The sequence below is a fragment of the Fusarium solani genome (assembly GCF_023522795.1).
Source record: "Fusarium solani strain SB1 chromosome Unknown bctg00000001, whole genome shotgun sequence".
Taxonomy (NCBI): Eukaryota; Fungi; Ascomycota; class Sordariomycetes; order Hypocreales; family Nectriaceae; genus Fusarium; species Fusarium solani.
In genome coordinates this window covers 2,159,103-2,173,647 of record NW_027072156.1, presented here as the reverse complement: position 1 = coordinate 2,173,647, position 14,545 = coordinate 2,159,103, and the positions used below count along the sequence as shown (strand labels likewise).

Sequence of the window (14,545 nt, the reverse complement as noted above, 5' to 3'; positions counted from 1 at the left end):
CCAGGGTTCGATTCCCTGTTCGTCCAAAATAGGTGGTTTAAATCCACCAGCTATCCTTTCTTTTTGACAATTTTCTCTTTTTGCATGCAGCCTGGCTACCCTGCACTAAAATGCTGAGTATCCACCTCCTCAGTAACACTTCTTCTTTTTAGCAGCCAACCATTGTCTGATCTGCTTGTGATTATCGGTATACGTACATATAGGTAGGAAACGCTTAATTGCTTTTCTTTGCTGTGTGAGGCTATGTGTACTACCCTTTCCATGTAATGTAATTCCGTCCACTACCAACATCACGCACCGCTGGTCCAGACTCATTGACCTTTCCACTTACTGGGAATACAACTTTAGTAAATGAGCAGCTTCATTAAACTAGGGAGCCAGCTGAATCTTCCTCTAACTGCCACGGCCTAACGTCCCGACGTCTACGGGCCGGGCCACGACATGGTCAAGGGCCTCAATCCAGACTCTTTCGTCTCAAAGGACCCTGAGACATGTCGTTTTACTACCAGAAACGCCGACTCGCTTAGACGACCCTCGATTAGGCCGCTCGCGGGTCGTTGCGGGTTGCCTCACCACGGGACTGTCCCTCGTTGCGTGCGCACTCTGAGCAACCCAACAATATCCCCCTCACCCCTTTCAAGTGACATGAGCACTACCCGGACACGTGTTGGAGAGACAAGAGCACGACGTATCTCGAGGGAGATGAGAGTCTGAGCTGAGCATCGTCGTCCAGCAGCAGAGAACGTTGCCCAAGACAACAAAAACGAGATTCGAGGCCCAGAGTTGATCTACTAATAGCTTGCATGTTCAATCTATCCCATACAAAAGACTTTCTTTGTGAGAGACGTAGATGCGAGATGCCGCTGCCGCTGCAACGTGCCACGGCCGCCGCAGCATCGCACACCCAAGGACGCCTGCATGATAGCTGGTTGACCTGGAATATGGGACATGGCGGAGCTTGTGTGTTGTGCACAGAGGAGGGAGATTGCAGTTTGAGATGGGGAAAAGAAAAGGGCGGCATCCTCCCAACGTGGACAGAACTTCTCGTTGACTCGACGACAACATCTTGGACTCGTTCTCTTTTCGGCGGTTTACTTTGCCTTGAATACCGACAGTACGCTACCTTTTCCATTGTTTGGCGGCTTACTCTTCACTCCAAATACTCAACGGTGCGTTGTTTCCTTTCATTGCTGTGAAACTCTTGAGCCTCGAGCAAACACCTTGTCTCTGCCTGGATAGCCCCTGGATATGACCTGCGTCAGGAGCTCGGTCAACTCGAACAACACATGGGCATTTTGTTCAAATTGTGAAAAAGAAGAGAGGGAACCGAAACCATGTTTCTGCAATGCCAGCTCTACAGCTCAATCCTGCAGAATGTCTTCGCCCCCTAGATTCAGGGGGCAGACATGAGAAGATGCCTCAACACAGCATCCGGTGCAACAATACAATACAGTAACACCAAGTAGAACCCGGTTTCCCAGGCAAAATTCCTCAATTCAGCCCCCCTATTCATTCAATCATTCTTTTTTTTCCTTCTGACTACAATATCAACCAGTCGTTGCCCCAAGTAACGAAATCTAGGTTGGGCCGTCGAGCAGCTGGCAGCAACTGACAAGGCACTGCAGGTCCCGCGCGCCTTTCGCCTTCCCATTGTTTACCTGCCCGGTGGCTGTTATCAAAAAGGCCTTCTGCCTGGTTCTGTTTTTCTTTCTCCTCTTTTCTTCTTCACCCTTCACTTCGCGCATCGAACATCAACATTCCCGTGTGCATCGCCGCTTTCCAACATCGACACTCAAACATCTTTCGACCCGTCTTGGAATCTCAACATCTTCAAGGATATCATTTGTGAGTGCGACATCTCTTTTTTCTTCTGGTGCTATCGGGCTTGGACTCGTGGTGTGCCCGATCGCCGTCCGTCCCCTGGCTCTCCATTCACCCTCCACCACGCCTCTGCCGCAGATCAACAATGACCTTGACAACCCTTCGTCATCTTCCTGTCTCTTCTCCCTCCTCACAAAAGCAGCTCGCCATCGCAACGGATCATTTGCTAACCCACTTCGCAAACAGATTCCTTCCACCGTCACGATGGCTGTCTTCACGATCAAGGCCCTCGCCAGCGCCCTCGCTGTCTTCAGTGCTTTCGCCACCGGTGCTGTTGCCGATGAGCTTCCTGAGCTTCCCGAGGCTGCTCTGTGTATGTTCTCATCCCAGAGAAGCTCCCCGTCCCCTCGCTGACCTGTATCCAGCCGCCCAGACCACCACTTACCAGCCTGTTACCCAGCAGCATGGCGTCGCCACCGCTGACGGTATGTGACACTCCCTTCCACTCTTGACTGCTTCCTTCTGACAACTTCCCAGGCAATGTCGTCTACTCCCTGAGCGTTTGCACTATTGTTCAACAGACTGAGTGCTCCCTCGTTCTGTCCACCGACAGCCAGATCCCTCCCCCCGTTGCCACCGACGAGTTCTCCGTTCCCGGTGAGGGCGAGCCTACCACTGTCAACGGCATGGGTGAGACTTCTCCTGGTGAGGGCTACCCCGAGGTCAGCGAGACTGGTCCTCACGCCAGTGTCCCTACTGGCTCCAAGCCTGACTACTCTCTCCCTCCTCCCGAGAGTGCTCCCAGCCAGCCTGGTGTTCCTGTTTCCAGCCCTTCCGCTGGCGAGCCCGTCCCTACCATGCCCTCTGGCGCTCCTGGAGAGCCCATTCCTGTCCCATCCGTCATTAGCACCGACGATAAGCCCGGTAACCCTACCGCTCTCACCACTGACTACGATGGACCTTCAGTCACCGCCGAGGGCAGCGCTTCTGGCTCTGGCCCTGGCTCTGACTCGGTCTCCGACACCGACTTCCCGACCGTCACTCTCCCTGTGAGCAGCGACAGCCCTTCGGCCACTGGTAAGGATGGTGACAACACTCCCACCGGCACTCCTACCGTCACCGCCTCTGGCGCTGTCGTCATGGTCCCTGCCGCCCGCGCGGTGGTTCTCGGTGTCGTTGTCATGCTTGTTGCCGCTGCCTTCTAAGGAACAAACCCTAGATCCGCCCCACGCCTCCATATACGCCATCTTCGGTTGCTTACTCGACGTTTGACAATGTAGACGGTGCCAGTTGGATGGCTTCACAGGGGATCTGTCTGTGGTTGGTTTCCACAACCTGGAGGAAGTAGGATGGCACATTTGTGTTTGTTTTTGGTCAAAAGGAAGAGAGGGACATAATACGTCTTGTACCTAGGTACTCTTGAACTGAGTCGGGGTTTATTCAATCATCCTTCGTTGTGAATGTGCTTGTTGAGTGCCGTGGTCATAAGTATTAACATATGAATCAAGCGCCACTCCATACGCCCTTGGTCTATTAATGCCTAGAACCAAAACATCTGGTATCCTTACGCTTTGACATGACAAACAGGGCAACCTCCTCGCACCTTATCCTTCAATAGCCGCGCCTTCATCACCTTCATACCAACCGAATATCGACTCCCCTCTTCAGCGCCGTTTCCTAGATCGATATCTACCTTTCCTCCGTGTAGCATCTCCAAGAGATGGCTCACGTGGAACACATGCCCACACGCATATCCAACCAATGTCTCCATCTCATACTCTGTAAATGGCTCGTGGCATCTCGCACAGTGCCCCGGCTTCGGCACCCGGTGGTCATGGTCCGTCGAAGGATGAGCTTTGGTCTCCTCCGGGTTGTCCGGGTCCGTAGGAACATCCTTAACCTCGATGTCGACGTGATCGCTTTCCTGGACCACCACCTCGAACTTGATGCCCTTGCGCTGTCCCGCCCGAAGATCGTTCTGTGCTGCAGCCACCTCGCTTCTAAGGACACGCGCAACACCCGAGCTGATGCTGTATTGTATCTCGTGCTCCTTCATCATATGTGTAAGGCCCTCCCTGAGCCCTTCGATCTCCAGTCCCTCCGGAATCCGTCGTACCACGGTAATAGGGTCGATTGCCGTACCGACTTGTTCCAAAAGGCCACGGATAAAGCTGGGCTTGTCCATACTATACTTGAGAAGGTCTTCCCAAAGGTCAGGGTCATCTTGTTCCTTGGCAAACTCGATCGCCTTGTGCACGTTCTTGAGTCGGTCAATGATGAGGTACAAGGCACGCTTCATCTGCCCGGTCTTGGAGTAGAGAAACACCAGTTCGTCGTAGTATGAGAACGTCTCACATTCATGGACAGCCTACGCCAGGTTAGCTTGAGCACAGCATCCTATCCCGATGTTCAACCCACCTTTTCAAATGTGTATGAGACAGAGGTTTTGAGGTACTGCATCAGTAAATTGCGGTCAAATGTCGCGAAAAGATGGACCGCCAAGTCAGCAAAGTTGTCCACCAAGGACTGGCTGTCCATGACCAGTCGGTCGACATTCTCTCCGGTGTGCTCCTTGATGCCCTCACCTCTCCATAGACCTCGGAAGTAGAAGTATATGTACAGGTTGAGGTTCTGGGAGAGTAGTTGTTCCACTACAATGTCTGGGCGTAGGAGACCATGGTGAGCCTCGTCGACCAGCAAGGTGACTGCTTCGGATGTGGCTTCTTCAAGCTCCTCGGCTGTCATCTGGTCCAGTTTACCTGATGGAACTCGGAGTCCCATGAAGCTGGGAATGTCGTCCGCGACTGCCTCTGCAAGGTGATTTTCTCTAATCAGACGGAATGCTGAATCGGCGTCATGAAGTTTGATGTAGCACTTCAATGCTTCCCGTTGACGTCCGTTGGCCTCATGAAGCCTGGCCAGGCTTTCCATTACGATCCGCCAGTCTCGTCCCTTTTCTCCATCGTCGATGCTGTCTTCACGAACGTCCCGGTACTTGAGCTGATTCTCCAGGGCCGTTGTGATAGTCTTGATGTCAAACAGCTCAGGGGCCCAGCGGTCGAGCAGCTCCCTGAACCTCACCTTGTCATTCTGAATGTAATGGCCAAGCACGACTTCGTATATAGTCGAAGGGATTCGAGGGTGCATCGGCTCCGTCGGTATATAGTTCGTGATGGCATCGAACTTTTTAGCGCCAGCGAATGTCCAAACCCACTTCTCCCATCTGTCCGGTGTCTTCAGCACCTTGCCACAGATCTTGCCAGCAGACACCCAGTCGTCTTCCTCGATGAGCTCCTGAATCCACATTTCTCCGATTCGTCGTTTTTCTCGCTCGGCTGACGAGTACATGTCCCTGTACTGCGAGTCAACGGCGGACTCGTCATCGTAAAAGTCGTCGCCGGCGCCTTGTTGCCTCGTCGGTGTGGAAGGAACAGCATCGCTCGTCCGTTCAGTGATTGGAGCCATGATTTCAGGATGTTCGTCGAGAAGCTCCCAAGCGCGCTGGTACTGTTGACGCTCCAGAAGCCACCCCAGGTGGTCACTCAAGTCCCGCCTGGTAGCAAGGATACAGTCATACGGACTGTGGATGAATATCTTGACACCCGGTTTAACCAGTCCTGAGTGGACTGATGACGACGCGCCACCCCTTGAGCCAGGACGGATAGTACCTGTTGTGCTTCCCGCCCTGAGACTAGAACCCACGTCCTCGCCGCTCTCCCTGCTCCGGATGCTGGCTCCGGAACTGAAGAGTGCTCGGGGATTAATTGCGGCGTTCCACATGTCCGAACCAAGTCCCGCTATTGCCTCAAGGGCGCCTCTCGAGGAAGCAATCGCCGATGCTGCGTTTCGCGCAGGCAAAACACCTAGGTGATAGTCGCCCGATGACAGCCTCTCATAGCGACTGACACTGAGACTATCCTTGTCAGCTTCGGCCTGGGAATTAAGGTCGATCAGACGCAATTCAGGAGGCTGATTATTTTGCCGATGACGAACGCCACCTGAAGGCTCGCTTCCCGTTGAAGGGTTTGAATTGTGCTTTCTGGCTGGCGATGCTGAGCCGGCCTCTTCGTCTTCATCTTCGTCGTCATCTGGTAAACAGTACGCAAGAACCAGCAACAGGTTTTGGGTATATAACGAAATTCCGGAAATGATGCAATCCATGCGAAGTCTGTCCACCGGTTAGCTTTATGGTAGTCAAATACTGACTAGAACTCACATCTTAACAATCTCTGCCCGTCCCAGGGTCTTCTCACCAGCGTGCCGCCCGACGCCAACGCCACCAGGATGGACGTGGATAATCCATATCGTCCCACCCCAGCCTACGAGCAATCGCTCGATGCTTCTCTTGCCCACGACAGCTTGCTCTTTAAGTTTTTCGGCAGCTGGCGACAAGGCCTTGTCCAGGGAGCCCTGATCAGACTCGTCTAGTTCAACGGCTTGTTCATCGATCCATTCGACTCGGCCTTTCCATACACTGGCCATGGTCTCCCATTCATCTGTCTGTGGTCGGTCGATGTGTCCTATCCGTTTCCAAGCGTCCTCTGTGTCCGCGCTTTCGAGATGGAGCTTTGAGCGCATGATCTTGATGCCGTGTTCGTTTAACCAGACAACGTATTTACCAGACAAGGACCATTTGATTGTACTGATCGTTCCTTCGCCAGAGTGCAAGATGGTATCCTTTCCAGTGTTGCTGCCAATGCCCATGCTGCCCAACCACCCAGAGGCCGTGGCTGCAGCAGTCCCCGTCGTGGTCGAGGTACTTCGACCTGGACCACCACCCACAGTAAGAATGAGTTGGCCAGCCAGTCCTCCTGAGAGATATGTTCGGTCCGTTCTGAACTCTGGCGATAAAGCTACCGCTTGAACTGGCCGGGCGAAATTTCGTAGTTGGACATCTCTCATATCGACAAGGGACTGTACGCACACGTTGCCGTCCATGGAAGACGTGGCGACAAAGATGTCATTTGAGGGAATCTTTGGGATTTGAGGCGCTTCGCGGGGCCTTCTGGACGCTGCTGCCGGAGATGACTCTGTTTGACGGCTGGAGACGCTGGCGTTGCCGGGTGCTGCATGTCGTGGTGCCCCTTCCGGCTTTTCAGTCGGTAATGGCGGTGGATATGGAGATATTGAAATAGAAGTCACAGATGCCGAATGGGCGTGGTAGACCCTTAATGACTGGAAAATGGGGAGTTGAACGACGTGCTGGGCCACGGTTAGTAGTAGGCATGGGGCATGCATAGCCTCGACTCACGATGTTGCCATTATGCGTTCCAACGATCTATGTAAAGTCAGCATGTCATCTTGTTTCAGAGCCAAAGACCTACCATCTTGTCCCCAGCGACGAGAAACGCGCTCGTCGCATCTCCATTTCGATATACTCCACCAAGATGTTGGGTCAAGCGGGCGTACTTGAGCCTCGGCTCATCATCCTCGTCCTCGTCGTCCTCATCTTCGTCCTCATCTTCGTCGTCTTCCTCATCGTCTTCGTCTTCCTCGTCTTGGTCTTGGTCATCTTCATCGTCGTCTTCTTCCCCATCTTCATCTTCGTTGTCCTCCTCTTCTTGACTACCCTTGCTTAGTCCCCCATGTTTGGAATCCTCAGCGGACAGTTGCCCGGGTTCCCCAGTCTCGATATCCTTCGCGTCATCGTCCTTCTTCTCCACCGTGGAGTCTTGCTCCTTATCTTCTGGGGCGTTGGTCTCGTTCGTGTCGTCGTTGGGAGCTATCGACTTCGCTACTGGGGGAGTCTGAGCTTCATCGCGCGCCGGGTCATGCTTCGATTGTTGGGCCTCAGGATCGTGCTCCTGCTCGTGGCTCGGTTGCGGCGACTGGTCCGTCATTGCGCGATTTGCATTGATGTCATTCTGGGAAATGACAAAGCTCGAAAGGAGAGCGAGGTTGTGAAGCGGAAGTTGTTTGAGATTAGTACAAGTGCCGGGCGTCCAAGCTATGACAAGCTCTCAGACTGGAGGGTCGGGTTGCGCTCTCGAAGTTAGGCAAGTACCTTGTACCTTGCAGCTACGTCACGAGTGCAAGCGCAGGCAGCTACAGCTTCCCGACGCGCCCAGAGCCCAGAATGGCAAGGGCAATCGCGCCCCACCATCCCACGATTTCAGTACAGTGGCAGTTCCCGCGGGGCACAGTGACAATCAACACCGCGTCGACGCGCAGAGAATAGCTTCAGCTCCTTTTCTTTGGAACGACAAGCCGAAGCCTGATCTAGGAGAGGCAAGCGAAATACTAGGCGACCGACCGAACGAAAACGATAACTGTGAGCGGCCTATGGCGCCCAACGGAACATGGCAACGGTGAAGTCCCTGGGGCTGCATCAGCCCTCAGGGCTTCGACATGCCGTCGACGAACAATTGCTGCCCCCGAGCCCGCCAGCGACATCGTATACATGGGATATCCTGACTGAAGACCGAGACAATGGCGACTATGAAGATGAGCTGCTCACGACGGAACGCTGTGTCATTTGGTGTCGAGGCGGAATATTTCAGAAGACCTTCAGATTCGACCTGGAGAAGGAACCCATTATACAAGCGCTTCTAGCATACTTCCCGACCTCCGAAGACGACAAAGCGAACAGCGATGTAGAAGTCAAATCGGATAAGCGGCCGGCTTTGTCAAAGGCCTTGGTTGTCTTCCTCAAGACTCAGGCGCACATCTATTTCTTGTCCGGAAGCAGTCATGTCGTTCATATGCCCTTCGAAGTCGAATCCGCCTTTGCAGGCCCTGTCGGAGTCATCATTCAGCGAAAGCAAAAGGCCGAGAGTGTTGCGCCCATATCTCTCAAGTTCCCCCGGGTTCCACCAAACTCGTTTGTCTCTTCGCAGTTGACAGCATTCAACAGCTCTCAACAGGCTGCCTTCTCTGTTGAAGGCCTGGGGAAGCCTAAACCGCTCCCATTACAACTAGGCTCGACCTTGGACAACCTGTGGGAGGCCCCGTTGGAACAGCCAGAGTCGCGCTGGCCGCGCCTCGTCTCCTTGACCGACCCTTTACTTGAGCTCGGCTTGGTTGTCACTAACCAGGATCCTCAAAATGCCAAGAGTATGCGGCAAACAGCCTCCAAAAAGTTGGCATTCCTTGATGCAGCTGAGGAAGTTCTTCATGTCGAGGAAATCAAGATCCCTGGTGCCTTAACCCAAGATCTGAGCCAACCGTTGATCATTGCGGTGACAATCAACCGCGAGACAAGCGAGTACACTGTCTGGCGACTGACTTATCTGCAACATGAGGATCCGTTCCTTGTGCGCCAGAAGAACTCCAAGTCAAAGGCCGCGCGACGTCGCAGCTCCATGCCAACCGCCTTTGCCAGTGCCCCTGGGACACCTGTTCAGCCCAACCTTCGGGAGAGTTTTGGAGCTCCGCTCCCAGGCAAGCGACAAAGAAAGAGTGAGAGGTTAGAAAAACCTATGGATCTCGTCTCATCACTGGAACAGCAGGACAAAGAAGGCAGTGGTGTCGCACGTAGGAGTTCTCGTAGAGTTAGCTCCATGCTGGCGAGAGCTGATCTGTCAGCGTCTCATGAGAGAGCTGTTCTACCAGATCAACCGCTACTTCCTGGTCACGTCGGAGCCCGAAGGCACGAGTCTCAGGGGAGTCATGTTCGCCTCAGCGCCAACTACAGTAATCAGATCCATCCTAGTTTGAGCAGTCTGCTGGCTGCACCCTTCTACGAGGGCCTTGATGAGGGATTCCACAACATGGGACTGGACGATCATGACTTTGACGGCCTACAACACGAAATCATGTTCACCAAGCTTCACGGGGTCCCCATCAACAACTCCAACGTACGGTATTCAGCATCAGACCAACCAGCACGCAATCAAACCAAGGTCTTCATTCTGGTAGCGCCGCCGTTTGCTATCGACGGGCACGATCAGAGCCAGCTTCTTATTGGTATTCAAGACGCCGCCGAGAAGCGTCTTCAACTGCTCACTCTCGAGCTGGGCATCCAGCGCGGATTTGATCAAGGCACCACCAAGGCGGGAGGCAAGGGACCATCTGAAGGTGCTACTGTGATCGCTACCGTCATTGACCGACGACAAGCTCAAAATGTCGTTGACTCCTGCAAGCTAGTGGATGGAGATCATTCCGCCATTCTCATCCTCTCGGAATCGATGGATGGGCGACACGAGCTTAGCACGCAAGCACCATGGAGTGTCCTTACCAAGATCTCGCTATCGCTTCTCTTTGTGGACAGCACTAAAAGCTTACAATACCGTGGCAGAGCGATAGACCGCGACGTCATGCAGCGCAAGTCCGAGATGATTGATTTCTCGAATGGTAGCATTGTTGGCGTTCGTCACCCGAGACGAGGGGGTGTCGTCGATGTCATCGACACCGAAGGCCGACTTCATCAACTCCGGATTCAACTTGAACCACGATCTCCTCACGTCCGCAAGGTCTTGGATGTTTGCCGAAGCATCCTCCCCCATGCTCTGGGCGAGTATATCTACGCAGGATGGCTTCATTGCATGCAGTGGATTGGGAGCCAACAAGAGCCGCCCCTGGACCTCGAGTGGTCTGCCATGGTGATCTTGCTTCTGTCCCTATTTCTGAGCCTGGGTCGCACAGACACCAAACCATTTCCTACAACCCGACTTCCACTGCGAAGACGAAGGCATCCTTCCAGCTCCTTCAGCTCGATAAGGGAATCAGAGGACTGGAAGACCTTGGAAGCTGGCGAGACCTCCCATTCCCTCGGCTGTCCGACTTGGATGATGAACAGGGGCTGGGAATGGGGGCTGGATGAGGATGCCGATGGATCAATGTCGTCACAGGGAGACGACGGACCATCGACAAAGTTCATATCGAAGCACATTGTTTTTGCGAAGGAGTACATAGTCTCCGGACTTGGTGAAGCAGCCTTTGGCCCCGCGGGATATATGCCCACATCCCTCAACAAGAGCATGGAAAGTCGACGAAAGGTTGCTGTGGATGTGTTTATGGGCCTGCATCTTCTTCTTGAGGAAGAAAAACTGGACATTATGACGCCGGAGCTCAGTTCTCCAGGCCGTGCCGACCTTCGAGTTATCATGTGTCAAATTGCCAGGTGGCTCAAATGGCACGCCTTTTCTTCCATCTATGAGTTGGGTATACAAGAAGACATTGACCCACGTCATGACTCTGGTACGTGAATCGGCCTTGCAAGGTGGACGATAGAGCTAACCGCTTCGCAGACCTGAATCTTCGGCCTGGAATTCCTCAGCCTCCTGTACGGCCAGATGTCATTGACTGGATTCAATCACGGCTCACTGGAGACCGTAGAGTGCCTTACATCACGCCAGCAGACGTGTATTACACCGGCACAAGGTTGTCCGAGGCGGAGAAGCTCCAGGACAAGCGATGGGAGCCTACCGTACCCCGGACACTTATGTTCAAGCAGTTCTTCGGATTTCTCAAACCGAGTACAACTGCTGTCCAAATGGTGGAGGCTATGCGAGATGCTGGCATTACACCCCTGGTCCTCGATTCACTGCCAGAGGCTGTTCTGATTCCTCTCCGCGATGCCATTTCCTTGTGCCAGCCGCACCCTCCCACTTCTTGGTCCAAGGACCTTCTTGAATTGGTCGATCGTAAGGACATCAGCCTCATCTTGTCACCTGGGAAACGCCCTAAACCTAGCGTTTCCAAGATTCTGGTAAGAATATATGGTTTACTAGAGTACTTGTTCACTAATGCGGCCCTAGACACCCACACATATTGCAACTTGGGATTACAGGTTGCTATGCCAAAGCGTGGAAGACGCCAACACACTTGGCTATGATGAAGGCGAGGGAACTGAGCGACAGGCTGTGATTCGTTCCCTCTTCAAAGAAGATCGACGCCTGAACGAGGCACAGGCCCTGCTCTCTACAAACAAAGCAAGATTGGTCAGACTCGATCATGATCCCGAGTGGCCAGAAAGCGAATATCTTGAGAAGCAAAAGGAGCTTGTAACAAGGATCGCTACAGGAACACTGGCCATTCCAGCTGGTCGAGCGCTACTGTATTACGGTCTGCGTTTCCCGCTGATCACGCAGAAGTTCCACATTGGAGGGTTCAACCTCAACTGCATCGTCAAGCCGACAAACACCACGGTTGGCGTTGACAAATCACAATTCTCGGAGGAAAAGGTGTGCTGGAGCTTCTTTCACCAGGGTGCTGCCGCCGGTCTTGCTATCTCTCCCAAGGCTCACGGCATTGACACATCCTGGATTCTATACAACAAGCCTGGCCAAGAGCTGAACAACCGACACGCTGGCTTCTTGCTTGCACTTGGTCTCAACGGTCATCTGAAAGATGTCGCGAAATGGGTTGCGTTCAAGTATCTCACACCCAAACATACCATGACTTCGATCGGACTTCTACTTGGCCTGGCTGCTTCATACATGGGAACAATGGACTCCCTCATCACTCGTCTACTATCTGTTCATGCTACGAGGATGCTGCCAAGGGGAGCGGCAGAGCTGAACCTGTCACCGCTGACGCAGACTTCGGGCATAATGGGCATCGGGCTGCTGTACGCCAACAGTCAGCACCGTCGGATGAGCGAGATCATGCTCTCTGAGATTGAGCACATTGATCAAGAAGACGAGGAGGAGCCTCTGCGGAGCGAGTGTTATCGGCTTGCAGCTGGATTTGCCCTCGGCTTCATCAACCTGGGCAAGGGTAATGACCTCAAGGGCTTGCACGACATGAGGGTCACGGAGAAGCTGATTTCCCACGCCACGGCAACCAAGAATGTTGAAATCGTTCACATTCTAGACCGTGCAGCTGCTGGAGCTGTCATGGCCCTTGCTCTCATCTATATGAAATCCGAAGACCAGATCGTGGCTCGCAAGATCGATGTCCCAGACTCGATCCTGCAGTTCGATTACATCCGCCCTGACATTCTTCTCCTGCGGACGGTTGCCAAGAACTTAATCTTATGGTCCAAGATTGAGCCAACTTTCGCCTGGATACATAAGAACCTCCCAGGCCCCTATCGCCATCGTTACAAGCTTCAATCCACCACCAAGTTGCGGTCGACTGACCTCGCGTTCCACAGCATAGTAGCTGGGCTCTGCTTCTCTATCGCTCTACGCTTCTCTGGTAGCGCCTCCCCAAAGGTTCGGGATCTCTTGCTATACTATCTGGATCAGTTCATCCGAATCACACGGATCCCATCCTCGGCGAACATGCATCCTGAAGGCGTTCCGCCATATGATGAAGAGCTGACTCGGTCAAACGCACGTATGTGTCAAGATGTTTTGGCTCTTTCTGCTTCCATCGTCATGGCTGGTACAGGTGACATTCCGGTTCTTCGTCGCCTTCGCTCGTTACACGGTCGTGATGATCCGGATACCCCCTATGGATCCCATCTTGCTGCCCATCTTGCCATTGGAGCCCTATTCCTGGGATGCGGAACGGTAACATTTGGCACGAGTAACCAGGCCATTGCCGCTTTATTGGTTTCTTTCTACCCCATCTTCCCTACCAGTGTTATGGACAACCGCTCCCATCTTCAGGCCCTCCGTCATTTCTGGGTTCTTGCTACTGAACAACGATGTCTTGTTACCAAGGACGTTCTTACCGGTCAGCCAGTTTCCGTCCCTATCCAGATCAAGATGCAGAGCAACACGTCAACAGAGCCTATCCTCAGTCGCACGGCACCTTGCATCCTTCCACCAATCGATCAGATTGCCAGCCTGTCAACCGCTTGTGGTCCCCAGTTCTGGAACGTGGAACTCGACTTTTCCAACGAGGAAGTTAGGGACGCTTTCAAAGACACCCAGAGTCTGTATCTCCGTAGACGTCCACCACGCGAGGGCGCCTTTGCATCGACGCTCAGGGCACTGGGCAAGGATGAGAAAGGAAAAGATCCTCTGGAATGGGTCTTTGGACTCGATGGACTTCGGGGCATCAGCCACGCTGAACGAACCGTGGTACTTGAGCGAGGAGACGAGACCCCGCAGGTGGGCAGTGCCATCGACGCGAGGCTCGAGATGGAGAAGGGCATTAGTGAAGGTACAGACCGTGAGCGGCTTGAGGGTGCGAGGTTGCTGTTCGAATGGGCAGGAGTCCGTGACAAGCTACGGCATCCTAGCCTGTTTGACAGCCAAGAGACCATTACAGAATCGCGGGCTCGCGGTGATGCCGAGGAAGAACAGGAGGAGCAGGAGGCAACTTCAGAGGATGAAGCTGTCTGGTGGATGCGGGACAGTGTTGTTGAGAATCTCAAGGGGATGGTCTGGCTTGCGAGTCGAGAGAGCGAGCAGTGAGGGCATCAAGCTTATCATCTTGTACATGATTATGATCATGGCGGTGTCTGGTCATATGTGGTGAACTTTGTAGAGCAGTGTTTGTCAAGTGGAAAAGTAGCACATGTCGTTATGAGCTATGAGAACAATGATAGTCTTTGAAGCACATCAGTAAAGTCACAGCAGCTTGAGGCGAATAGATGATTCATTTCAACAGTCACGTAAATTCCATTATCCCCCCCTTTGCCTCTTCCCTTTTCCGAGAACGCCATGCAATGCAAACCGCATCACCGGGGATATACAGGGCCTTCTATCCGCCACTTCAAGCTTTGCCCGTCTTTGTGCTTCAGCGATATCCTGCTTCGTCTCTTTTTTCCCCCTCTGCCGCACGAGTGTTTTTCGCGCAGGAACAAAAACAAGACCGCTAGAACTCTCTTCTCCCACACGCACACTCCTTCAAGCAGCGGAGGGCGTTATTTCCCCTTTTGGATTGC

General features: G+C 53.3%; 3 protein-coding genes across 3 annotated transcripts; 2 read left to right on the top strand and 1 right to left on the bottom strand.

Moving 5' to 3' along the window:
• Positions 1-2,085: 2,085 nt before the first annotated feature.
• MRS44_002793 (uncharacterized protein) lies at positions 2,086-3,026 on the top strand (the record flags this gene model as incomplete). Its single annotated transcript, XM_046273510.1, has 3 exons — positions 2,086-2,194; positions 2,247-2,306; positions 2,359-3,026. The coding sequence occupies 3 exons, from the start codon at positions 2,086-2,088 to the stop codon at positions 3,024-3,026; spliced, it is 837 nt and encodes a 278-aa protein (XP_046136903.1).
• Positions 3,027-3,385: 359 nt separating this feature from the next.
• On the bottom strand, positions 3,386-7,661 carry MRS44_002792 (uncharacterized protein; the record flags this gene model as incomplete). Its single annotated transcript, XM_046275226.2, has 5 exons — positions 3,386-4,189; positions 4,240-5,989; positions 6,038-7,023; positions 7,073-7,099; positions 7,146-7,661. 5 exons carry the CDS (start codon positions 7,659-7,661, stop codon positions 3,386-3,388), a joined length of 4,083 nt encoding a protein of 1,360 aa, XP_046136902.1.
• A 109-nt stretch (positions 7,662-7,770) lies between these two features.
• MRS44_002791 (uncharacterized protein) lies at positions 7,771-14,072 on the top strand (the record flags this gene model as incomplete). The annotated part of the gene is made up of 4 exons (XM_065622956.1): positions 7,771-8,092; positions 8,161-10,959; positions 11,010-11,470; positions 11,520-14,072. 4 exons carry the CDS (start codon positions 7,771-7,773, stop codon positions 14,070-14,072), a joined length of 6,135 nt encoding a protein of 2,044 aa, XP_065479028.1.
• Positions 14,073-14,545: the final 473 nt, after the last annotated feature.